The 25,385-nt window shown below is 48.2% G+C and overlaps 1 protein-coding gene across 1 annotated transcript; it reads left to right on the plus strand.

Moving 5' to 3' along the window:
• Positions 1–24,720, plus strand: TSPAN6 (tetraspanin 6). Its single transcript, XM_066581415.1, has 8 exons — positions 1–187; positions 14,512–14,700; positions 15,267–15,341; positions 16,403–16,501; positions 19,188–19,343; positions 19,659–19,742; positions 22,522–22,619; positions 22,815–24,720. The coding sequence occupies exons 1-7, from the start codon at positions 101–103 to the stop codon at positions 22,588–22,590; spliced, it is 759 nt and encodes a 252-aa protein (XP_066437512.1). The 5' UTR covers positions 1–100; the 3' UTR covers positions 22,591–22,619; positions 22,815–24,720.
• Positions 24,721–25,385: the final 665 nt, after the last annotated feature.

Below are 25,385 nucleotides of genomic sequence, written 5' to 3' on the forward strand. Positions count from 1 at the left end.
CCCTGCAGCTCCGCGGGGAGCCGAGCAGCTTCGGGAGGTTCCGGCGGCCCTCGGCTGTTTCCGGAATCCCGTTCGGAGTTGGCAGAAGTTTGGTGCAGCCATGGCGTCCCCGTCCCGGCGGCTGCAGACAAAGCCCGTTATAACCTGCCTGAAGAGCGTGCTGCTTGTCTACACCTTCATCTTCTGGGTGAGCAGTGGGGGCTCTGGGTGCCCTGTACCTCCTGAGGGGGCTCTGGGTGCCCTGTACCTCTGAGGGGGGGGCGGCTTGCTTCCACTTTGTGCTCTCTGGTAGGGAAAGTTTTCTGGGACTCCCCGCATCTGCTGTCCTGCAGTCGGCTCCCGGAGTCCGCGTCTTCTCTAGGACACATAACTGACTGTTGATTATTTGTATTGTTGCCTCATTCTGATGGCAGACGGTTTCGCTGCTGATAAATAATGCCGTTTGTCTTGCTGTAGAACACGGACAAGGAGGTTTACCAATGTTTAGAGCCCTTGTGCCCGCCAGTACTAAAGGGTTAATTCGGGCAGAGACTAAGGCCGTCTCACATGAACAGATTGGAATGGTGTCTTCAGAGGTCGCCGACCGTGTGGCGGATACGTGGTAATGCACGGCCATGGACTATTGCTGTTTCGCTCACACTTGTGGGTAACAAAGTATGTTGGTTAGGCTAAAGGAAGACCATGTCCATCTAGTTCCTTCTGTGTTGGTGATGAAACCTGCTTTCTTCTAGACGTAGCGGATGCCCTCTCATTACCGTCGCAGTCCTGGGTATAAGCAGATCATGGGAGAGATCCTTGTATTGTCCCCTCATGTATTTATACATAGTTATTTGATCGCCCCTTAGCCGTCTTTTTTCCAGGGTAAATAATCCCAGTTCTGATGCCTCTCTGGGTATTCCAGTCCCGTCATTCCATGTATTAGTTTAGTTGCCCTTCTTTGAACCCACTCCAGTACTGTAACATCCCTCCTGAGCACCGGTGTCCAGAATTGTACGCAGTATTCCATGTGAGGCCTGACAAGTGCCTTATATAATGGAAGGATAATGTTCTCGTCCTTCGCCCCTATACCTCTTTTAATGCACCCCAAGACTTTATTAGCCTTTGCAGCAGCTGACTGGCATTGGTTACTCCAGTTTAGTCTATAGTCCACTAGTACCCCCAGGTCTTTTTCCATATCCCTTTTCCCTATCTGTACCCCATTTAGTATATATTGGTGACATCTGTTTCCCCTGCCCATGTGCATAATTTTACATTTATCAGTATTGAACCTCATTTGCCATTTTTCTGCCCAAGCCCCCAGCTTATCTAAGTCCGTTTGTAGCCGCACATTGTCCTCCGTTGTATTAATTATCTTGTATAATTTTGTATCATCTGCAAATATTGATATTTTTGCTGTGCAGCCCCTCTATCAGGTCGTTGGTAAATATATTGAACAGAATGGGGCCCAGTACTGAACCCTGTGGCACCCCACTAGTGACGGTGGCCCAATCAGAGTCCGAACCATTTATTACCACCCTCTGCTTTCTCTCTCCCAGCCAGGTCCTTACCCAGATACACACATTTTTGCCTAGAATTGCGGATTCCGTGAGCGGAGGAAAAATGGCAGCATGCTGTATTTTGCCGCTCATTCTGCACGTATGGCAACCATTGATCCCTATGGATGCAGTCAATCCGCAGTACATACACAATTAACATGGCGTATGGGAGTGGATTCTTAAAGGGGTTGTCCCGCGGCAGCAAGTGGGTCTATACACTTCTGCATGGCCATAATAATGCACTTTGTAATGTACATTGTGCATTAATTATGAGCCATACAGAAGTTATAAAAAGTTTTATACTTACCTGCTCCGTTGCTGGCGTCCTCGTCTCCATGGTGCCGACTAATTTTCGCCCTCCGATGGCCAAATTAGCCGCGCTTGCGCAGTCCGGGTCTTCTCCTCTTCTCTATGGGGCTCCGTGTAGCTCTGTGTAGCTCCGCCCCGTCACGTGCCGATTCCAGCCAATCAGGAGGCTGGAATCGGCAATGGACCGCACAGAAGCCCTGCGGTCCATGAAGACAGAGGATCCCGGCGGCCATCTTCAGCAGGTGAGTATGAAGACGCCGGACCGCCGGGATTCAGGTAAGCGCTGTGCGGGTGGGTTTTTTAACCCCTGCATCGGGGTTGTCTCGCGCCGAACGGGGGGGGGGGTTTAAAAAAAAAAAACCCCGTTTCGGCGCGGGACATCTCCTTTAAGCTAGTTGCTAGACCAGATACAAATGGAATAAAGAAAGCAGGAATCAGTGTGCAAACACTGCAGGAGGGTCGGGGGAGCAGCACCCCATCCAGCCTGTCTGCAGCCACCGCTTGTTCTTTCAGGCTCCTCCACATGAAGAAGGTGTTTATATTACTTCCAAAATGAGCAGTATAAACCGGCTGAGCCGGGAGCAGCATCCAGTCCTGAAGGCCCTCAGAGCAGCGCTCACCACCACGGCACAAGAGAATGTCGTCTGAGCGATGGAAGGGGGTTTGCGCTACTTTCTGATGTCATTCCCTGCTTGAGTCCGTTCTAACGTGCGGTCGATACGCTGTCCTTCATGTAGAGACACCTTTACTTGTAACTTTTCAACAGTTTCGTTGGCTCTACGTGATGCAGACTAAGGCCAAAGATTCTTGGGTGCAACTCGCATTGGACAGTACGCAAACGCTGCATCCGTGTTCTGCGTGATGTGCGGACAGTTGACGCTACACGTCCTACTGTTACCCATTAAACAAACCCCAATAGGACATGCTGCGAAACCGCTCCTCCCCCGAACAGCACACAGATGGGGAAAACGGCGGTGCGAATAGGTCCTAAAGGCTGCCATATACTTCCAGGGGTTGTAAACTATTCATGGCCTATCCTTTATTATAGGACATAAATTGTAGATTGATGGGGGTCCGTTGTTTTGGACCCCCCACTGATCAGTTTTTCATTGGGCTGGTTTATTCATGTACTGAACGGATTTCTTAAGGAAATGAATAGGAACTTTGCCTGTAAAAACGGAGCTGTCAGCTTCCTGCAGAAATCAGTTCACTGCTCTCCAGCCAGGTGAACTACTGATCAGCAGACCAACCCCCACCCATCTACTATCTGGTACTATTGTATCTTGTCACCATTGCAAGTAGTGGTGGAGATAAGATTGACAGGGTGGTGACGCCCCCTGTTCCTGATTGGCTGCATGGCTGGCTCCCATTATTGTGGTGGTGATGAGATACAATAGTACTGCTCCCCTTACCGGCCCCACTTTCAGACTCCTCGGCGGCAGTCTCCCACCTCAGCTTCCCTTATTGACCACCCCGCTGTCACACTCGTCCCGGCGGCAGTCTCCCACCTCCGCTCACAGCATGGGCAATGATTTATTGCTGGGATGGAGGCTTAGGGTTAGTTTCTGTGTAAGGGCGCCCACCTACTGGCGTTTTTTTTTCCCTGCGAAATTCGCAGCATTTTTTTCTCTGCAGGGGTCTATGGGACTTGTAATGTTAAAATCGCAATCGATTTTGCGCGATTGCGATTTTAACATTACAAGTCCCATAGACCCCTGCAGAGAAAAAAATGCTGCGAATTTCGCAGGGAAAAAAAACGCCAGTGGGTGGGCGCCCTTAGGCTTACATTATTTGCTGTTACTACTTCGATGAGATAAGCCTAAGGGTGGACACCCACTGACGATATTTTCTTTCTTGCGCTGCGAAAGCACGTGAAAACTCTCACCTCGCAGCGCAAGAAATACGCCGAAATACAACCGGCATATCGCCAGTGCTTTCAATGGGGCCAGCGGCAGCAGTGCTAGCCCCATTGAAAACATAGGAAGAATAGCACGGACTTCTTCCACAGCTGTGGCAGTAGTTTCCTTCATCCTCATGAAAGAATCCTCTGTCACAGCTGTGGCAGAAGTCCGCGGCATGCTATCCCATTGCTCTCAATGGGATCGGCACTGCTGCCGATCCCATTAAAAGCAGTGCTATTTGGCAAGCCCCGCAGTATAATTATTGGGGAAGGGCTTGAAATATAAGCCCTTCCCCGATAATCATCAATAAGTGGTAAAAAAATAAAAAACACTCACCTCTCCGCCGCTCAGACACGTCCTCCGGCTGGCTCCCCGACACTGCTGTCCAGCACTTTCAGCAGGCGGAGATTTAAAAATTGATAGCAATGTGTGCGGATATCTGCATGCAAAAAAATACCATTTAAGGATTTTGCCCATAGGGAATCATTGGCCATTCGCGGTCCATTAAATTGATTTTTGCACCCACGGATGGCATTTTAAAAGAATTGCGTTTTTCACGCGCGGGAGAAAAAACGCGGCATGCTACCTTCTGCCGCGGATCGGCAACATTGCTATCCCACTGATAGCAATGTGTGCAGATATCTGCATGCAAAAAAAATACCTTTTAAAGCGAATCCGCTGCGGAAATCCGCGGCAGATTCTGCGCGGACTGTATATTCCGAGTGGACATGAGGCCTTAGGCTGGCTGCACACGGCCGTGACTGGCTCTGCTGCGGAATTCCGTCACGGCGCCCCCCCAGAGACCCCAATACTTACCTGCGGATCCGGCGTCTTCCATCCCACATGACGCTTCGGCGCGCAATAGAGCACGTGACGCGGTGGGCGGGGAAGCGGTTTCACGCGATCTTTCGCTGTGCTACAGCGGAAGATAGCGTGACGGACGGCTTCCATTGACTGCAATGGAAGCCGTCCGCGCATACACCCGCGGCAAATAGAGCATGCCGCGGGTGAGGACGGAAGATTTCATGGTGCGGAATTCCGCACTGTGAGCATTGAGCTATTAGGTTCAATAGAACCTAATAGCTGTGGGCAACATGGCGGAAATCCGTCCGTGGGAAGGAGCTCTTAGAGTTCGCCCATCAACAACACCCAACATACAAGATATCTTTTTAATTATCTCTAGGACCTCGTTTTAAAACTCACACAATCCCAGACTAGATGCATTAAATCTGCACCGTCCATATGACATCTGTCAGTGTGAGTATAATCTACCGTAATACCCATGTTGTACAACTAATGGAGTGTGATAAACTCTACACTAAATACAATGTGACACTCGTTGACTTTCATTGCACTCATGCACAACATTGCAGCCATTTTTTCTTCACTAATATGGTCAAAATCGTCTTCCTATTTCTACCTTTATTGTGAATTGCTATAAATGGTAGAAACAGAACGGTCTATATAAATAAGATATTGTAGCTCCAGAACACCTTGAAAGCTCACTAAAGGGTGTTGGACCGTAAGTAACAAAAATTGACCGTCCGGAGCAGCAAACATGTCATGGCTGGAAGAACTGAAAAATAAAACTATGGGGCAAAGCAGAAAGATCTCTAAATTGTGCACAACTACAAAAAAAGACTCCAAGAATGTACCTGTTCCAAAAAGACCCAGCTTTTTATTTTTCTGTTCTTGGGCCAGGCATTGAAAGCATCGTCCATCATAATCAAGAGCCTTCACAAACTGCTTCATCAGGCCTAGCTTTATGTGAAGTGGGGACAGGATTATTTAGTCTCTGCCGACCAATGGTTCTCCAATCAAATTCTTTTCACTGACAACCATGTTGTCCCTCACAGGCACATAAAACACAGATATTTTGTGTACCCACTTTGTTGGCCTAATAGGAAATTGACCATTTTTATATCCACACATATATCCCATTGATGTTCATGATAGTGTATCTTCCCCAAGACCAAAGCTATGGTTTCATATTCTTCTTTCATTTTGGTGGTGTGGGCAATTGGTATTGACCCATATGTTTCCATTGTTCAAAAGAACACATTTCAAACTGTGCTTTGAACTGTCAATACATAGACGCCAATCATCAGGAACATATTGAGGATGTCTCATGTTTATCACGAGTCTTTTAATATCTTTACAAAATACTAGATTGTTTTCTTTGCAGAAAGATGGTAGCAAATCTTTTTCCCTCGTATGGTAGAATGTTATTTTTGTTCCACGTTCAAGTACATTCTTGTCATTCAATTGAGAAGCAAGTGATTCAGCAGCTTCTTTTGAAAGGCTAAGGTATCTGATTAAGTCACTCAACTCCCTTTGATTAAGGTCGCCTGCAGACGAGTGGGTCGGATCCGGCGGCGAGAATTCTCGCCGCGGGACCCGACCCGAGCGCCTGCAGAGACGAGCGCGTACTCACCCGCGGCCCCGGCTCTTTCATGTGCCGGGCAGCTGGCGCATGCGCAGACCGGAGCCGGCGGCCGGGTGAGTGACGTATCTGTGCGAGGCTCTGCGAGCCCCGCACAAAAATAGGACATGCCGCGGTTTGTTTGCTGCGCGGCCAAACCGTGGCCGTCTGCATAGGAGTGCGTAGTGTAATGCACTCCTATGCAGGCTTTGAGCGGCGGAAATCCCGCAGGAAATCCAGCCGCGGGATTTCCGCCCGTGTGCAGGCGACCTAAAGCGTTGGGGACATGCTGAAAGTTCGACATAGTCACTGTCATGTTCTGTATCGTAATGAACATCTGAAGTAGTCAGTTCATCCTCTGAAGAATCTGGTAACTCATGAAAAGTAGGAATTGGTACGTCATCTGAGTGTGGGAGAGGGCGTCTTGCAGAGGGTAAATCAGGATATGTCCACTTGCTACGATTCCTTCGATTCAGTCCACCAATACTCACTTTACAAAAATAGCAGTCATCAATGTGGTTTGCTTGTTCCCTCCACACCATTGGCACACTGAATTTTAAGCTTCTCCTTTTCCCATTACTCCACTGTCTTAAGTGTTCACACAGTTTGCATACAACATGTGGAGCCCAACTTTTGTCTTGATCACCAAGCTTTACGCCAAAGTATGCATGGTAGATCTGTTTCACGAAGTCTGATATAGGTTTTCTATTTTCTTGTAGGGTATATTCTCCACAGATGCAGCAAAATACATTTGGGTGATTTAACCCCTCAGTGACAGCCCTATCGTAAAACTACGTCCTGCTGTTGCAGGACGTGTATGGAGGGTGGTAGCGGCGCTATCTCCCTCCATACAGCGCAGGCATCAGCTGTTTATTACAGCTGACACCCGCGGGCAATAGCTGCGCTCGGCAGATCGGGGCATTTAAAGGGTTAATAGCCGCGAACGCTGTTCGGGGGTCTCGCAAAAAAAATACTATACAAGTTTGGTATCGTAGCAATCGTACCGACCCATAGAATAAAAATATCAGGTCGTTTTTGTTGCAATTTGTGTGCTGTAGAAACAGGAAGCACCGAAGGATGGTGGAATGTCGTTTTTTTTTCCATTTCTCTCCGCTAAGAATTTTTAAAACGTTTTTCAGTAAATTATATGGTACAATAAATGGTGCCATTGAAAAATACAACTCATCCCGCAAAAAACAAGCCCTCATACAGCGACGTCGATGGATAAATTAAGGAGCTACGATTTTTTAAAAGGGAGTAGGAAAAAACAAAAATGGAAAAAAGCAAAAAAACTCAGTCACTAAGGGGTTAAACAACTTCTCAGATTGGAGGAGGCCATTCTATGTATAAGCGTTCAAACAACACAACCACAGGCATACAGCTAGGGGGAGCAGGGGTCGTGATTCCTACCCGGCCCTTGCATTCTAAATGTAAATCAATTATAATTTGTCTGATATGGCAACTTCTCCATTTCCCTGAAAACAAGACCTACCCTGAAAGTAAGCCCCACCTGGATTTTTTATGGGGGGGGGGGCTGGAAATATAAGCCCTGCCTTGAAAATAAGCCCTAGCTACACTACATTAAAAAAGAAAAGAATACATTACCTAGCAGTCTTGGTCCACATCTCTTCTGCTGCTTTCTGGAGCTCTGACGCTTCTTGCAGTGCTCAGCCGCCCACAGAAGATCACATCCTGGTCATGGGATTCATTAATCCCACCTGTAGATAGCAATGACTCTGGTTCTTGAGCGCTGCTCAGCCAATCAATGCAGTGCTCAATGAACCAATGTGATGGCTGTGATTGGTTCTTTGAACTCTGCTCAGCCAATTAATGCAGTGCTCTATGAACCAATCACAGCCATCATGTTGTGAAGCGGGATTTATGAATTGGCTAATCAATGCCTCGGCTCAGCACGTCAGGGGTCCGGAGAGCAGCGGGCGGGACCTGGACTAAGCCTGCTAGGTAAGTATAATAAGACATCCACAGAAAATAAGACCTAGCACCTATTTGGGGGCAAAAATTAATGTAAGGCAGGGTCTTGTTTTGGGGGAAACACAGTATGTACACAAATATATCTACTATAATACTTCCTCTCTGTACGAGAATACTGCCCCTATGTACAAGTATATAACTACTATAATACTGCCTCCTATGTACAAGAATATAACTATTATAATACTGCCCCTATGTACAAGTATATAACTACTATAATACTGTTCCCTATGTACAAGAATATAACTACTATAATACTGTTCCCTATGTACAAGAATATAACTAGTATAATACTGCTTCCTATGTACAAGAATATAACTACTATAATACTGCCCCCTATGTGCAAGAATACAACTACTATAATACTGCCCCCTATGTGCAAGAATACAACTACTATAATACTGCCCCCTATGTGCAAGAATACAACTACTATAATACTGCCCCCTATGTGCAAGAATACAACTACTATAATACTGCCCCCTATGTGCAAGAATACAACTACTATAATACTGCCCCCTATGTGCAAGAATACAACTACTATAATACTGCCCCCTATGTGCAAGAATACAACTACTATAATACTGCCCCCTATGTGCAAGAATACAACTACTATAATACTGCCCCCTATGTGCAAGAATACAACTACTATAATACTGCCCCCTATGTGCAAGAATACAACTACTATAATACTGCCCCCTATGTGCAAGAATACAACTACTATAATACTGCCCCCTATGTGCAAGAATACAACTACTATAATACTGCCCCCTATGTGCAAGAATACAACTACTATAATACTGCCCCCTATGTGCAAGAATACAACTACTATAATACTGCCCCCTATGTGCAAGAATACAACTACTATAATACTGCCCCCTATGTGCAAGAATACAACTACTATAATACTGCCCCCTATGTGCAAGAATACAACTACTATAATACTGCCCCCTATGTGCAAGAATACAACTACTATAATACTGCCCCCTATGTGCAAGAATACAACTACTATAATACTGCCCCCTATGTGCAAGAATGCAACTACTATAATACTGCCCCCTATGTGCAAGAATACAACTACTATAATACTGCCCCCTATGTGCAAGAATGCAACTACTATAATACTGCCCCCTATGTGCAAGAATGCAACTACTATAATACTGCTCCCTATGTGCAAGAATATAACTACTATAATACTGCTCCCTATGTGCAAGAATATAACTACCAAAATACTGCCTCCTATGTACAAGAATATAACTACTATAAGGGCTCCCACACACTTGCAATTGCGTTTTTGTTGCGTTGCGTTTTTAACATTAGAAAGTCCCATTGACAATCGCGTTAACAAAAAACGCAAACGCAAGTGTGTGGGAGCCCTAATACTACCCACAAGAATATACCACCCACATGTACAAGAATATGACTATAAAATCCCATACTTTCAGGAAAGAAGCTGGCCTAATCTTGACTTGTGGGTTTTCAAATCTGCATTGTGCCCTCTTCATAGGTCTTCATCTGTACATTTTGGTAAGGTCGGTCACTCCAGTTAACTGCAGGATATCCATAATTTCTTCTATCCATTTGTAATGTGGATTCTCGGCAGTGATGTACAGATACCTGGTAGGATGTTTCGGTAGACGTTCACAATATGTGAATGGAACCAAAGGCGGCTTTTGGTTGCTACATTTGGTGGTTTTCCTTCATCCTTCCAGGTACAACTGGAGATTTCTTCCAACTTTCCTTGGATAAGTTTGCCGCCCTCATAAGAGACCACCAGACGTTTAGTTCCAGAACATGAATGATCACGGAGTCATCCCTCCAACATTTCCATAGCGGCTGATCACCTCCAGGTCTAGGAAGTGCTGCTGTTCTTTTGTCCTAGTTTAGTGCCGGTGTGAGGTTGTGAGAGTCACGTATGTTGGGTTGGTGCTGTATATGGGGACGGCCGTGTTATGTGCGCTGCTCACTACTTCTAGCTCATTTATATAGATTTTTTTTTTTCTACCAGAAGTATAAAATGTCTTGTTTTGTACGGCGCCGTTATGTTGTGTTTACAGTATGAAGCTTTCCCAGAAAGGTGATTATTAGGATCTGGTGCATGACCAGCAGGCGGTCTGCCTATACGAGCTCAGCTACTCGAGGGACTTTTACTCAAAGCAGCCGTTACAGGTGACTTGGGAGGCTCTCCTGCGTTAAGATTGCTGCCATTTTTATTTCAATCTCTCTCCTCCAGGGTTTCCATCTCCGTTCCATTTTTGAACCGACTCCAACACAGGTGCAAGAGCAGCTTTTTTTTCAGGACTCCTAAAACCAAGCATCTGTTGGCCTGGTTAAACAGGCAGTTGCTCATCTATAAATGACTGCCTGTTTTCTAGGATTGGAGGCGGGCAACTGGAAGAGATCTCTGGCACAATCGGCCTTCGATCAGTAAGGGATTATTGGGCCTGACAGTTGTCCATTGTGAAAGTACCCTTACACAGAAGTGGCCGACAGTAATGCCAATGACTAGAGATGAGGGAGCACGCTCGGGTAAGGCAGTTACGCGAGCATCGCTCTTCTCGAGTAACTGCATTCTCGTCCAAGCAGGCTCGGGGGTGGAGGGGGGGGGGGGTGAGACCTCTTTAATGAGTTGAAAATATCCGAGTGTGTTCATGTGTTGTCAAGGGAATAGGGGGGTAAGCCACTACTGGACCCATCTGGGCTGTCTTCTTGGAGAATAAAAGGATTGGGCATATTGAAACCCATCTGCCCAATCCTTCTCTCCACCCCTCATGTGGCAGTGAGGGAGAATCAGGAGGTGCCCTTCATATTAGATCGTCTGATGGGCAAAAACTGGTAGCTTTGGCTGACTCTAATGTTTAAGGCTGAAAAGTGCCGAATGATCTGTGACTAAGAGCATAGCATCTTCGCTTTGCCGGGGGGGGAGGGGGGGAGTGGCGAGACCACAATGACGAGAAGAGGGCCAACAGGCCTGGTGACATCCCTTAAACCTGTTACGTTGTCCATTAGAAGGGCTAGGCAGGTTTATGGGATGTCATCAGTGACACCCCCCGTAGGACCCTCAACTGGCTGCCACAATCCACATGACAGCGGCAGGGTAACATGGCAGTCGGAGGAGACTACCCCCCCCCCCCCCCCCACCCACTGCCACCAGGGTACTAGGAAACCACTTTAAGGGTTGATTGCGGCATTAGCGGCGCTCGTGTAAGGACCGCCATTAGCTGGTTGACCAGTGCTGCCATTTTATGTCTATCAGTTGTGCTAGATCGGTCCATTATATGCTGCGGCGTTGCAGCCGCGTCCCTTCAGAAATATCACTGAATTAGTTGCACTCAATCTAGAAGCCGTGTGACGGAAGGGCTTTACATTTGTTTGTGTAATTACTAGAGTCTGTATGAAGGTGAAGACCTGTACGACTGCGTCCTCCTTCAATATGAACACATTTATAACATGAATGTCTTTCTTTTTTCTTTGTGCTTGACTGTCTTTTGGACGAGCAGTCAGGTAAGTCGTGTTCCTCTCTATTCTCCCACCGCTTTACATGAGCCATTGTTGGCGCACAGGGGCCGCCATGTTGTGAGCCAAAACAAAATGCAGAAGTCTCTTAAAGGGGTTGTCTGAGAAATAGAAAAACATACATGGTGAAGGAAAGTGTATACAGTGTAAATGATACCATTTAATTATTTCTGTTTGTTTTTGTCTGTGGGTGGGGGAGCGCATCATGGGGGAATGAAAATGGCTGCTGAACCTGGAACTCATTCTGCTGTGACAGATAGCGCCAGGACAGAGAGATGATCACCTAATTAAGCTCGCCTTGTTTTTCTGTCTGAAATTAATGCTTACCTGCTCTCAGAAAAGGAGCGGAGCGCCCGAGGGGGGGGGGGGGGCCCGCCTGTGCGGGGAGGAGCGGAGCGCCCGAGGGGGGGGGGGGGCCCGCCTGTGCGGGGAGGAGCGGAGCGCCCGAGGGGGGGGGGGGCCCGCCTGTGCGGGGAGGAGCGGCGCGCCCGAGGGGGGGGGGGGGCCCGCCTGTGCGGGGAGGAGCGGAGTGCCCGAGGGGGGGGGGGGGGCCCGCCTGTGCGGGGAGGAGCGGAGCGCCCGAGGGGGGGGGGGGGGGCCCGCCTGTGCGGGGAGGAGCGGAGCGCCCGAGGGGGGGGGGGGGGCCCGCCTGTGCGGGGAGGAGCGGAGCGCCCGAGGGGGGGGGGGGCCCGCCTGTGCGGGGAGTAGCGGAGCGCCCGAGGGGGGGGGGGGGGCCCGCCTGTGCGGGGAGGAGCGGAGCGCCCGAGGGGGGGGGGGGGGCCGCCTGTGCGGGGAGGAGCGGAGCGCCCGAGGGGGGGGGGGGGGTCCGCCTGTGCGGGGAGGAGCGGAGCGCCCGAGGGGGGGGGGGGCCGCCTGTGCGGGGAGGAGCGGAGCGCCCGAGGGGGGGGGGGGCGCCTGTGTGGGGAGGAGCGGAGCTGGTATTCAGGCTGAAGGCTCCATTCCTCTGCTTGTCAGACAGTGATGATACTGTTTGCCCGCTGAGGGGTAACTAGTCACCATTACTGCCCGGCAGAGTAGCCAGGAGAGTTTAGGGCCCTTTTACACTAGACTATTTTTGGGTGCCGATGCCCAGTAGCTGTTCCAGCGGTCATGGTGCCTATGCTCACACAGGAGTGATGGAGGCAGTAAACGGGCTGACTGTCATTTAGTATTCATGCGTGCAGAAATGACGAACCATAAGCAAATGAATTCTTCATCGTTCATTCGCTGCGCCCATTTACGATTATCCAGCGTGTGACAGACTATCGGCCGTGTAAATGGGCCCTTAAGGTCTGTTTTAGATGAGCCAACTGCTGGTTGGAGTGAACAAGTGATGTCTGAGTTTCGCTCCTGCGGACTGATTATACTGACACCTCGTCGGCGCGCTCAAACGAGAAATCGTCCTGTTGAGATACGAGCGGTTGGAGATAACTAGAGGTATCTGGGTCTGATACTACTGAATACATGGTCGGGGTCACTATTTCTGTTTGTCAGACACCCCTTTAACCTGCTTTACGTGACTGAAGGATGTTATTACCACTATATGGGACTGTTATACAGGGGCCACAGAAGGGACCGCCGCACCGCACTCTTATGGAAGCTGTCAGAGAGCCTGTCTTTGTTGTCCATAGCAACCTATCACAGTGCCGCTCTCCTTTCTTCTACTCCGGAGGTTCGGGTCCTTCTACGGGGGATGACCGTCCAGCGTATTGTCCCAGCGACTATCCCTTCTGTGTCATGGCTGTTCTGTAACTAAGGGCCCCGTCCGCCATTCATGGTAAACGGGTGACTTCTCATTACGTGACCCAACAAACGAGCATGTTGTCGCCCGGTGTCCTCCCGGCAGCCACCTGCACACGGGTCGACTATCACCCGTATTAGCGGTTTCCAGGCAATAATCGCCCCTTGTAAAGGTACCGTAAAATGAGAGCTGCGCTGTTTCAGTGGTCATGTGCCGCTCATGCTCTACATGGGACTACTGCAACGTCTTATGGGATCGGAGGGGGAGGAGCCAGCGCAGCCAGAGGACAGTCGGGGGGTGGGGGGGGGAGTGTATGTATGTATTTTTTTTTTTTTTTTTAAATCTTCTATCCTGTTCTGCGCTTTAAATTTATTTTTTTTCAGTCCCAGAAAACCCCTTTAAAGCAGGGCGAGTCCCCTTAGGGGCTTTATTTTGCCTTTTGTGTTACGTTGAGACCAACAAAAGCCACGTTTAAGGTGAAGTTCATGGATTACGTGTCTAGTGACTGCATGAGCCAATATCAGATAATGATGGGGCAGAGTACAATGCGGAGACCTTGCAGACGGGCGGCGTGTGCAGAGCGCGGAGTTACTTCCTAATAACCCGATTTTATGGGGGGAGGGGACAGATCAGGAAAGCTTAGACCGGTGCATAGAGGTATAAATGTGTATTTGCAGGCAATGATGTAATACGTAGACGATACGCCATTGTATAGACTAATGGAATCAAGCTTCTTAGAATATGATTGCAGAACCCGTCCCATAGCCCAAATACTGCCATGCCCAGGCGCCTACTGACGACGGGGCTCTTTGCCAGAGGAAACTGTCAGCTTAAAGGGGTTTCCCAGTTCAAACTTATGTTAAAACCTATGTTTAAACTCTGCCAACCCCTTTAACCTACCTTCCAGGTTGTCTTCATTGAGAACTTGTCCGTGGCCTATTAGACCTCCGGACGTGTATAGAGCGTCCATTACACAGAGGATGTTTGCGTGGCTCCGGCGAAGGCGGCTTGACCGTGATATTTCAAATTGTTGGCGCCCAAATGTTTTATAAATAGTGACTTTGTGTTTTTTCTGCTGATTGTCCCTCTTCTCCGCAGATCACCGGTGTGATACTACTAACCGTGGGCGTTTGGGGAAAAGTCGGCTTGGATGTCTACTTCTCACTGTTCAACGAAAATGCCACCAACGTGCCCTACGTCCTCATCGGCACCGGAGCAGTCATCATTCTGCTGGGCACTTTCGGCTGCTTTGCCACCTGCCGGGCGAGCACCTGGATGCTGAAACTGGTGAGGAAAGAAAGCCCACACTACCGTGGTGGTAGTGCGCTGGCCTTAGGGGGGCTGTCCTCCATTATAGCGGGCTTGCTGCAGGAAACTGCTGGCTCCGTACAATCACATCCTTTGAGCTTTTATTTCTCTGACTCTGCATGGAAAGGCATTTGATACGAGCGACTCCTGTTCAGCCGTCTTGGTATTACAAGCCAGCGACTCGTCATCTTGTAATGCCCCATTAGCCCAGCAACATCAGCTGATTGTCAGGGTTGCCAAGAGTGGGGTCCAGGCTGATTGCCCCTTGCTCTGGGAGGCTTGTACTTCCTCCTCCATGTTGGAAGGTTCATCTGCTGAAGGATCCACCGAGGACACTTTGTGCCAACTGGTCAGACTGGAATCTCTTGGCACTTAGTTGAAAGTCTGACAGTAATGGCCGTAGAAATGTAGTAACCTTCTGATACCCTGTGATCGGTGGATCATCATCAGAAACCACACAACCAAATACTTGATTACTGAGAATCATCAGTCTGATTGCTAATTGGAGTTATTAACGCCTCGCTCTTTGCTCTTTTTCTCTTCAGTACGCCATGTTCCTGTCTCTCGTCTTTCTGATCGAACTGGTGGCTGCCATATTGGGCTTAGTCTTCAGGCACGAGGTGAGATGTCTTACAGGTTCAGCCCGCGGGCCACACTGTCATATTAATGGGACTATTTGTAGGGAACGCAGTAAAACTGCTTACAGGTCACTCGTAGGGCTGAGTGGTCCTTAAATGCTCGTTTGCTCCACAGTTGAGCCATTTCAATGGACCAACGATCAACGGAGTAAAGAGTGGTTCGTTGGCTGACTGTTCAGTTTCAGCAAACATATACCCTGTTTCCCCCCAAATTAAGCCCTACCCTGATTTTTTTCAGGATTTTTGGCGAGGCTTAAATATAAGCCAGCCCTACCCCAAAAATAAGCCCCTAGCTGCATTCCATAAAAAAAGGAATACAACCTAGCAGGCTCTGTGCAGGTCCTTCTGCTGCTGTCCGGAGCTCCACCATGCGCCCTGCAGTCTTCATTCGCCCACAGAAGATCACTTCCTGGTTACGGGATTCATAAATCCCACCTCCAGGAAGCGATGGCTCTGATTGGTTCTTTAGGGCTGTTCAGCCAAGCAATGCAGCATTCGATGACTGTGATTGGTTTATCGAGCGCTACATTGATTGGCTGAGCAGCGATGGAAAAAACAATCACAGCCACCGAGTTGTAGAGGCCGGAAAGCAGTGGGAGAGACCCGGACCAACCCTTCTAGGGAAGTACAATAAGACCTAGCGCCTCTTGTGGGTCTTATTTTCTGGGAAGCGTGGTAATTTCTGACCGGCGGCGCACCTGTGAGGAGGGAAGCTGCACTCCTGGGGCGTTGGGGTCAATGATTGTACTTGTGAGTGTTCATCCCCACAAGAGCAAGATTAACATGGAAGACTGACTTCTGGGATTTGCAGGTTGATGTAGTGTGGATTAGTCCTGTAGCAGAGCTGATTGGTGCGGGGCGGTCTGCCAGTGGTGAGAAGTGACAGTTCGCTTGCCGATTTTTAAATCCGTGGCCATCCGAACGACAGCGTGGTTCCTATTGTAAACAATGTGATTCCGACATCGAGCGACACATACAGATTACACGCCAAAATGTGCTTGAGGATAATCTGACCGCTGTAATGTTCTGTTTTTTTCTCTCAGATTAAGAGCAGCTTTGAGCAGGGCTACATGCAGGCGCTGACGCAGTATAACTCCACCGGAGACCCCCGGAGCCAGGCCGTGGACACTATCCAGAGGACGGTGAGGAGACCGCCGCTATTGGTAGTACATGGGTGTGCTTTCACAGGGGCTGGAGCCATGTCGGGCCCAGAAACCCGCAGCGATGGTGAACTTGTGCAAACCTGGGACTTTTTCCTGCAAGTGTGATGCATTTTGTAAGAAAAGCACCTTGCAATCACCCTGTTTTTTTTCAATAGCAAAGTTAAAAAAATCGCATCGCACTCGCGTGAAACTAAAATTTACATGCAATTTGGATGTAAATTTTGTTTCCTGCCCTAAGAAAGAATGGTCCTAAAACAAGAGTCTCCCAAGAATAAGACCTGCAGCGCATGTCGGAAGAAGGAGATACTGCTCTTGCATACAAACAGACCTAGATTCGTGGTCTTATGTGTGATATGTGACCGCAATGCAGTCGGTCGGATGCCGCGCGTGAGAATCGCCATGTGAAAGCACCCGGACCGTTTGATCCTCCGTTGTTTTCTTTTCCTCTTGACTAATGGTTGCACTACATACGTCTACAAGATACAGCTGTCTGTATGTTAGTAAGGATGCCGGGACGCTGTTCCCCTCCACGATGTCCTGGTGACACGTGTCACACCAGTGTTGTGCTGTGCAGACTCTGTACTCCAACCTCTGTATAAGGTAATGTCCATGTCAAATTCCCAGTTTCATGCAAAACTTGGGCAACAGTGCCACCTTGTGGAACACAGAGGTGGTAGCTTGCTGAAAATTTTTAATTTTTTTTAAAGGCAATGTACACCTTTGCACTTTTATTATTATTTTTTTTTTAATCAATGTGTTTTTGGAAGTTTGAGACTGTTCGTTTGTAATTGTTTTTTTTCGACTCCTTCCCTGCCTGCTCACCTGTTAGGCTGGGTTCACACACGGCAGATTCCCGACATAAATGTCGTGGTTTGGCCGCAGCAAAAAACCGCAAAATTTCCGCCGGGAGGACCGCAGCGGCTTTGAAGCGGCGCGGCCGGTGCTCCCATAGAGGAGAGCGCGGCCGCAGCGGGAAAAAATGACATGCGTTCGGCAAATCCGTGGCTGCGGTCGGCAATGCGACCACGGTTTCTGCCGGATCAGCTTCCGCATGCAGATTTGCCGCGTCGAAATTCCGCACGGAATTTCCGTGACAAATCTGCCCTGCGTGAACCCAGCTTTAAGGTGCATTCACTGCCTTTACGTGGAGCTATTATAGAGGACTATGTGACAGTCTCAGGGGATGGGGAGGAGAGCAGAGAAAGTTACTATTACAGGGGGCTATAGGACTGTGTCAAGAAGTGATCGAGGAGAGCAGGGAAAGCTCCAAGTGAATTTTCTGGTTTTATCAGCAGTGAGGAAAAACCGGACCAGCAGTTACTTGGGGATAACCCTGACAAGAGGGACAGCTGTGTTGTATTGAGTGGGTGTGGTTATGCTACACAGCCTCTGAAAGAGGTGAGGGCGAGAGAGAGAGCTGGGTTTGTATACATATGAGAGGCCACTAGATCAGTCCCCCCCCCCCCCCCCCCCTTGCCAGAAACTTAAGTGCAGTAGAGTCTGCCAACAAAGTATGAGGCTTTCTAAATGCATAAGAAGGAAAACTGTATGTAAAAAAAAAAAAAAAAACAGGTAAGTGCAGGATTTTTTTTTCTGCTGGGACTTGGAAAGATAGACTTTGTCCCTGCCCTAGAAGCTGCTCCTATTGAATGAAACTTTCTCTGTGATTGTAACGCTGATATAAGTGATTACAATATTGGAACACCTCCTAACAGTCTGGACAGATGCCCCTCTCTACTGGTGGTCTGTAGTGGGCATCTTGAGCCCGGTCACCTTGTGTGCCCCCATCCACTTGTCCCAACACCTCTTAACCATCTGGTCAAACGCTTCTCTCTACTGGTGGTCTGTAGGTGGGTGTCCTGAGCCTAGTCACCTTGTGTGTCCTCACACATTCACTGGTCCCAACACCTAACAGTCTGGTCAGAACGGCTGGTGGGGGACAATTCATCGATACGACCATCCAGCTTCTCACATCCCAATAATGAGCCCTCTCAGACTCTGGTAAGGGGGTGAAATCTCTACTCTGCGTCTAGTGGTCAACAAGCTGACTGTATGGGACCCATATGTATCATCAGTCATCCTGTATAAAACCTCTGTGAAGGTCCAGTAAGCTTGCGGCTTGTTACAAGGCTCAGATTGACCCTATGTGAGAGATGGATGATATAGGCTTTCAAGGGGCTTTCCGTATCTGAACTGTTACTGGCCCCCCTTTAAGAGCTCATCAATAGCTGATCGTCATGGGTCTGCCATCTGTGACTGTGTGATCAGCTTTTTATAGGGCTGCTCTGTCAGTGCACGGTGCTGATGTGTTAAAGGAAACTCAACTGCTCTCCTTCCTCTGTAGGATTCACCTCATTGGGAACTTTGCTTGCAATACCAAGCTGGGCCACTGCAGAGAGAATGGCGCTGTTTCCTGTTACACATCAGCTCCGTACATTAACCAACTGGGCCAGTGATCAGCTGACTGTCCATGACGACAGCCCCCTGCTGATCAGCCGCTGGTGGTGTCTGCTGAGGGCAGCCTGTGTAATAGTTCTCTAACGTTTGCATGTGTTGCAGATATCTTGAAGTTGGCACTATTTCTTTGGTAACTTTCTGACTTGTCTCCGGCTGCTAACATGTCTGAAGACTTGAGCCTGACTTGTTTGCCTTCTGTATTGTGCAGATGAAGTGCTGTGGGGTGAAGTCGTACATGGACTGGGGACAGAGCCCCTTCTATAAGGCCAACGGCATCCCCCAAAGCTGCTGCGCCGCACCCGGAAACTGTACGCAAGAGAGCCTGAAGGACATGGTGAAAGCCAAGAACGTCGTCTTCACAGAAGTAAGGTTACACTTAAAATGGTTTACAGAACCATACTATTATGTGTTCTAAGTAAAGGTCAGCAACCTTAAGGAACGTGTGTCAAACTCAATGCCGACAGGCCATGTTGTGTGGCCCGCCAGGTCAGGACACAGAAGGACCAACCCTCCACTTTTTCCCGGAGAATGCAGCCAGCGCTCAGTAGAGGGGGTGGGGCTATGAAAACCACAGTGTAATGTTTTACATGGGAGCCCTCCATTTCTATGGCTGCAGACCCTATTTTAATGCTAATTAACATTTGTAATTTGCTGTGATCCAACACTCTTCTTCCTGTAGGGCTGTATCTCCAAAGTGACCTCCGTGATGGAGTCTCGGATGGGCATCGTAGCAGGGATTTCATTCGGAATAGCGTGTTTCCAGGTGAGTGTGAGTGCAGCAGCCTTCACGGCTGAAGTCACCTGTGACCGGTTCGGGACACTCAGCCGATCGGGGAAGATTACGCATGTTCTTATCCCGGGGATCAGGCAGGAGTAAACTGTATAGTGGCCATGTACGCACCGACCGAACTATACAGTGGTCATGTACGCACCGACCGAACTGCTCCCAGGCCTCTTGCAGATATTTATATAACTGCCATTGTTTCATGACACCGACCCTTTAACGCTAGAGGGCGTACAGTTGATACCGCTCCATACAATGAGGGTGCCGCCTGTTTCTTACAGCCAACACCCACCTGTAACGGCTCCATAGCCGCGCCACTCATTAGAGCTGTTAACCCTTTCAATGCTGTAGTCAATTCTGACAGCGGCATTTAAATGCCCTGTTCTGAAAGGTCCCAGGGCAGCCATCAAAGATTGCCTATCAAGCCGTGGCTTGATTGCTTGTCAGATAGCGGTATATAATGTAATGCCTTGGCATTACATTATACTGCAGGAGCGATCAAAGCAGCACAAGTTCTTACCCCCTATGGGGACTAAAACTGTAAAAATTAGTTTCAAAATTTTATTATTATAAAAAAAGTTGTAAAAGTTGAAGCAAAAACACAAAAAACCCCTCTTGGCTATTTATAATCTAGATGATAAAACAAAAAACATACCGCATTTTTCACTTTATAAGACGCACTTTTACCGCCTCCAAAGCGCGCGCGGGGGGGGGGGGGGGGGGGAGAGTTCCTGCGTCTTATAAAGCGAATGTGGTGAAAATTCGTTCCGATCGCCATTTTTAGCGCGATCGCGAATTTAACGCGCAGACGCGATTTATTTGGCGCGATTGCGCGTTAAATTCGCGATCACGTGAACAAATGCGCGATCAGTTAGAAGATTTCTCTCCTCCTGTCAAAAAAAAAAATCAGTACTCACCTCCCCCGGCGTTCTGCGGCGCTGCTGCAGGCTGTCGCTCCCTCCTGGTCCCCGGCAGAGCATTGCTTTCTGGACGCAGGGCTTGAAATCCCCTCCTCCAGAAAGCTAATACTGTGATTGACTAACACACGTGCGCCTTCAGCCAATCACAGTATTAGCTTTCCCCTATTTTCCCGCTCTAAAACGGGGGTGCGTCTTATAGACTGGTGCGTCTTATAAGGCGAAAAATATGGTACTTGGTATCACTGCGTTTGTAAAAGTCCGATCTATCAAAGTAACTCATTATTTACCCCACATAGTTAATGTAATTAGAAAAAAAAGGAACGCCAGAAGTGTGCTTTTTTTGGGTCACTCGGTCTCCAAGGAAAAATGTAAGCGATCAAAAGATCATATTCACTCGAAAATGGTACCAATTGAAACTACAGGATGTCCCGCAAAATTTGAGCTTTTGCACAACTAGGCTGATGGAAAAATAAAAATTATGGCTGTCGGGAGATGGCGACAGAAAATAATAAAAAAAATTAAATGCATCTTTGGGGAAAAAAGTAATACAGCAAAACAAAATACTTTATAAATTTTAGTATCGTAGTAATCCCACTCACCCATAGAATAAAGTTATACAGTAATGTTTGTTGCAGTGTCAAGGTGCACCCAAAGATGGCGGAATCTCGGGTGTTTTCCATTTCACTCCAGTTAGAATTTAAGTTTTTCAGTACATTATATGGTCCATTAAATAGAACCATTAAAACGAAAATGTAAAGAAAAGTGTCCTTAAGGGGTCTAAGAAAACCTGCCACATTCTATTAGCCCTTAAAACTAAGGTCATGGACTCATTGGACGGGGGCACGGAGTTCAGGGATGTGACTTCCATACACTCCTCTTTATACTCATTGTCCACCCGCAAAGCTACCGCTTAGTCCTTTGATTGGACTCCACTTTCTTGCAGGCTGCTCTGTCCGTTAAATGGATTTTTCATTGCAAGAAGGGTTCCTCTTAATGGATCAGGTGACTGCTTTGTGAACGGACAGAAGGGACTGTGAAGGCTTAGGAGTATGAAAGTGACATCCTCTGACTCAGTGTCCCTCTGTCCTATGAAGCCATAGTATTTTGTGGGGCCAGTAGGACGTGGCGGGTTCCCTTTAGACATAGGATGTTTGTGGCCTCCTTGGACTGCATGTGATCTCTGCTTGGTGTTTTACCCCCATATAATGTATGCCCCAAAGGCTACAAGATTGGTATAGTCCACTAGAGAGAGACCCCTCTTGGCCATTGGGATTGGTGCATCATATAGTCATTGGCAGTAGAAGAGTGGAGCCCCTCGTGGGCGGACTACTATGTCTCCATGTGCTCTTCTCACCAAATAGAAACAGACAAAATATTTCATCTAAAAAAATGTCAGTCTGTCTTCAGTCTGTTGCTTGATTTTTAAGCTAATTGTATTAGCAGATGTGCCGCGGATGGACAATAACGGCACTTTTAATTTGTCTGATGCTTCAAATTATCTGACTTGCCGCACGGTATGTAAATGACCGCTAAATTGTCCAGAGTGTGATCTCCAGTGGTCCGGGGCTTGTCCACTTTTGTCCAAATCCGCAGAGATTTGGGCTGTCATGCCCAAGTGCTGGATCCACTAGTGCTGGAGACCTCAACCGAGACTCTGGGGGGCTTGTGTAGGATAGAGGGGGTGAGCCTGGACCACTGGAGATCTGTCCATCGGATACCGCGCTGCACATCCACTAATACAGTAATGTTAGTAATAACACAGATGTCCTATAACTCCCCCCTCCGAGCCTCTTTAAAGGAGGATAGAACCGCTGCTGACACCGGGGTTTGTTTTGCAGCTTGTAGGGATGTTCCTGGCCTGCTGTCTGTCGCGATATATCACGAACAACCAGTATGAGATGGTCTAGGGATGATCGCCTGGATGTGCAGGATAAAGGTATAGTATGTTTGTCAGATCGGGTGTTCTTGTTAGAGGGGACTGTCAGGATCTGTTACATAGCGGAACATAACGGCAGCCATAATGCCGGAGTAAACTAAGCTGAAAACAAACGTGTAGTTTTATTTTAATTGTTTGGGATGAAAAGTTACATTGGATCCAGTTTTCTAATTTTGTCCATATCTTTCATTTCAGGGAATTTTCTACATGTGTGTGACTCTACAGATACTCTTATTGCATCACCCAGCTGAAGATTTTTTAATTATTTTTTTTTGGAACCTCATGAATTTTGAATCTCAAAGTGTAACTAGCTTTTCAGATGACTTTTCAGAATAATCTGCCATGTGAATTTGCATGAAGAATAACACTATCTGACCACTTACTGTCTTGTATCCTACATGTTTCCCCATTCTATTTGTGATTCTCAGGTCTGAGAGCTAGTGGGAGGAGCCTGGCTGCTGTGTTGTGTTCTATATACTGGAGCACAGAGAACTGCAGATCCTGCTCTCTAATTGTCTGAAAGACACGTCATGTAGGACAGTGCACAACAGTGCCGAGCAGTGAAGGTTTGAATAAATAGCAGATAATGCACCATTAGCTACTGTAGCAACATCTGTGAGTGTGTCTCCTCCCTCCCCTTTTTCTCATAGAGTTCAATCAGCACTTCAGAGTGATGACTCGGCCAGAAAATGTAATTTTAAGTAAAAAGTAAATGGCAGCTTTGCCAGCTATCACAGTGGCTATCAAGTTGTTTGAAAAGTTGGTGATCATTTCAAGTCAACTCAAAACATTCTATATCCAAACTATTTTAAAATGTTATTAATTACAAGTAGAGCGGCTTGAGGTTGTAGATGAGCGACGCTTAGACTGCGCTCTGGACCTTAAGTATTTAGCAGCACATTTTGTTTTCCAGAGACTCGATGGACCTGTAGATAGGAGCCATTATTACACGCAGGAGACCTTTGCCAGGTGCTTCTGAGAACAGGGATTTGGTCTTTTTTTTTTTTTTTTTTTCTGTCCCTCTGAAAAGTATTTGTTGGAAATCCTTCTCCATTTTGTCAAGTTTTTTTCAAGAAAGTGTTTCTACTCACAGAAAATTCTAAACTTGATATTTATGTGTTTTTTAATGGAATATTATGATGTAAGCGATGATAATCAGTCCGGGTAATAATTACTTGAATCGGCTCTGGGCGCTTACCCTACGCTGATAAAGCCTCTTCCTATCGTAGCAAGTTATCCCTTATCCTGTCTGTAGGGGATAATCTGTTGATTGAGGGATCTGACCGCCGGTACCCCCACTGATTCTGCAGTTTCGGCTCCCATGTGTTCCAAGGTGTGGGCCGTGAGGACTGTAGATGCGTATCCGCTCCATTCACTTCCATGAGAGCTTTGGAAATAGCCAGGTTCAAGCGCTCTGCTATCTTTTGGAGTTCCTAATGGAGCGAATGCACATATGTGCAGCCAGGGCTGTAATCTCAGAACCTGTGGGGATCCTAGTGGTAAGCTTGCCTAGAAGTAACAGTCCTACGTGGTCCAGTAGAGGATCTCGTAGTTCACAGGCAAAATGCAATACAAAATGACATATCCAGGTAAAGAATGACGAAGTATCACCAGGTACTCTTTATAGGAAGTCAGTCACCTATTTTTCTTGGCCCACCAGCTGACTATACTATGCAATGTCTGCCGTTACGTGGAATCCATAGACTCCATTAATTCTTTGCAGTCTCCATTGTTGCCAGCTAGAGACTTCACTAATTGGGGAACGGAGCGGGAGAGCCTGAACCGCAGGCAGCGGTGGACCCCGCCCATCAGACCCATGCACATGGCATGGGAGAAACACAAATGCTGATAGTGCGACCATGGAGAACCCTTTAGTTCTTTGCAGCTTGTCTATGGATTCCACATAACAGCGGACATAATAGTCAGTTGATGACTTCCATTAAACTTGCATGGCGGTTGAGTGGAGCTTCGACTGCCAGGGAAATCAAGCGGTGCTCTATGGGGTTGGCCTCCTCATTGCCACATTATGTCCTGTATGGTTTCTTCCTCGAACACTAACATATGTAGTCTTTGTATAAAGTAAAATGTTTGCCAAGAACAAGCCTGAGATTCTTCCTGCTTCTGAATGAGCCTCGTAAGTGTTTTATTATAGTAAGTTATTTCCCCTCGTCATCCTGACAGCATACACATGGAGGATGTCCACTGGACCCCTGTTGGGACAGGAAGCGGAAAAACATACAAAAGGCACCTCCCGCCACCAGCTCACCAGTGTCTTCCTGTCCCTACAGGACAGTCCAAGCGGAAGCCTCCAGGGGTATGCTGGAGGCAAGAAGAGAAAATTCCTATGCAGCCTGTCCGCCCGTGGGGGGACGACTCTCTGGTCGGGCTGGCAGAGCTTGCGCGGGTGAGACCCTACGTGGGGACCCTCACCCGCAGGATCCCAAGGACCAGCACCACGTTCCCTGCGGGGAACCCTTCCCTAGCGCGCTGCCCAGTGGGGTTGTCGCACTGGGAAGATACAGCCCGTACCTGCAGGGCTTGGAAGCCTCCTCCGGATCAGGCACCCGCTCTGGACGTCGGCCCGGGACCCTGGCTTCCAGCGATCCTCTGTCGGCGTGAGCAGGTATGCCAGCGAGGGGGGGGGGGGGGGGGGTCGAGCGCGCGGCGCGGGCCGGCGGTTGCGCTCGATCCGACGTCCCCGGCCATCTATGCGCCCTCCTCAGAGCCGACGCAGAGTGTATCCCCCGGGTCCGGCGCGGCGGCATC

The sequence above is a fragment of the Eleutherodactylus coqui genome, chromosome 10 (assembly GCF_035609145.1).
Source record: "Eleutherodactylus coqui strain aEleCoq1 chromosome 10, aEleCoq1.hap1, whole genome shotgun sequence".
NCBI classification, from domain to species: Eukaryota; Metazoa; Chordata; class Amphibia; order Anura; family Eleutherodactylidae; genus Eleutherodactylus; species Eleutherodactylus coqui.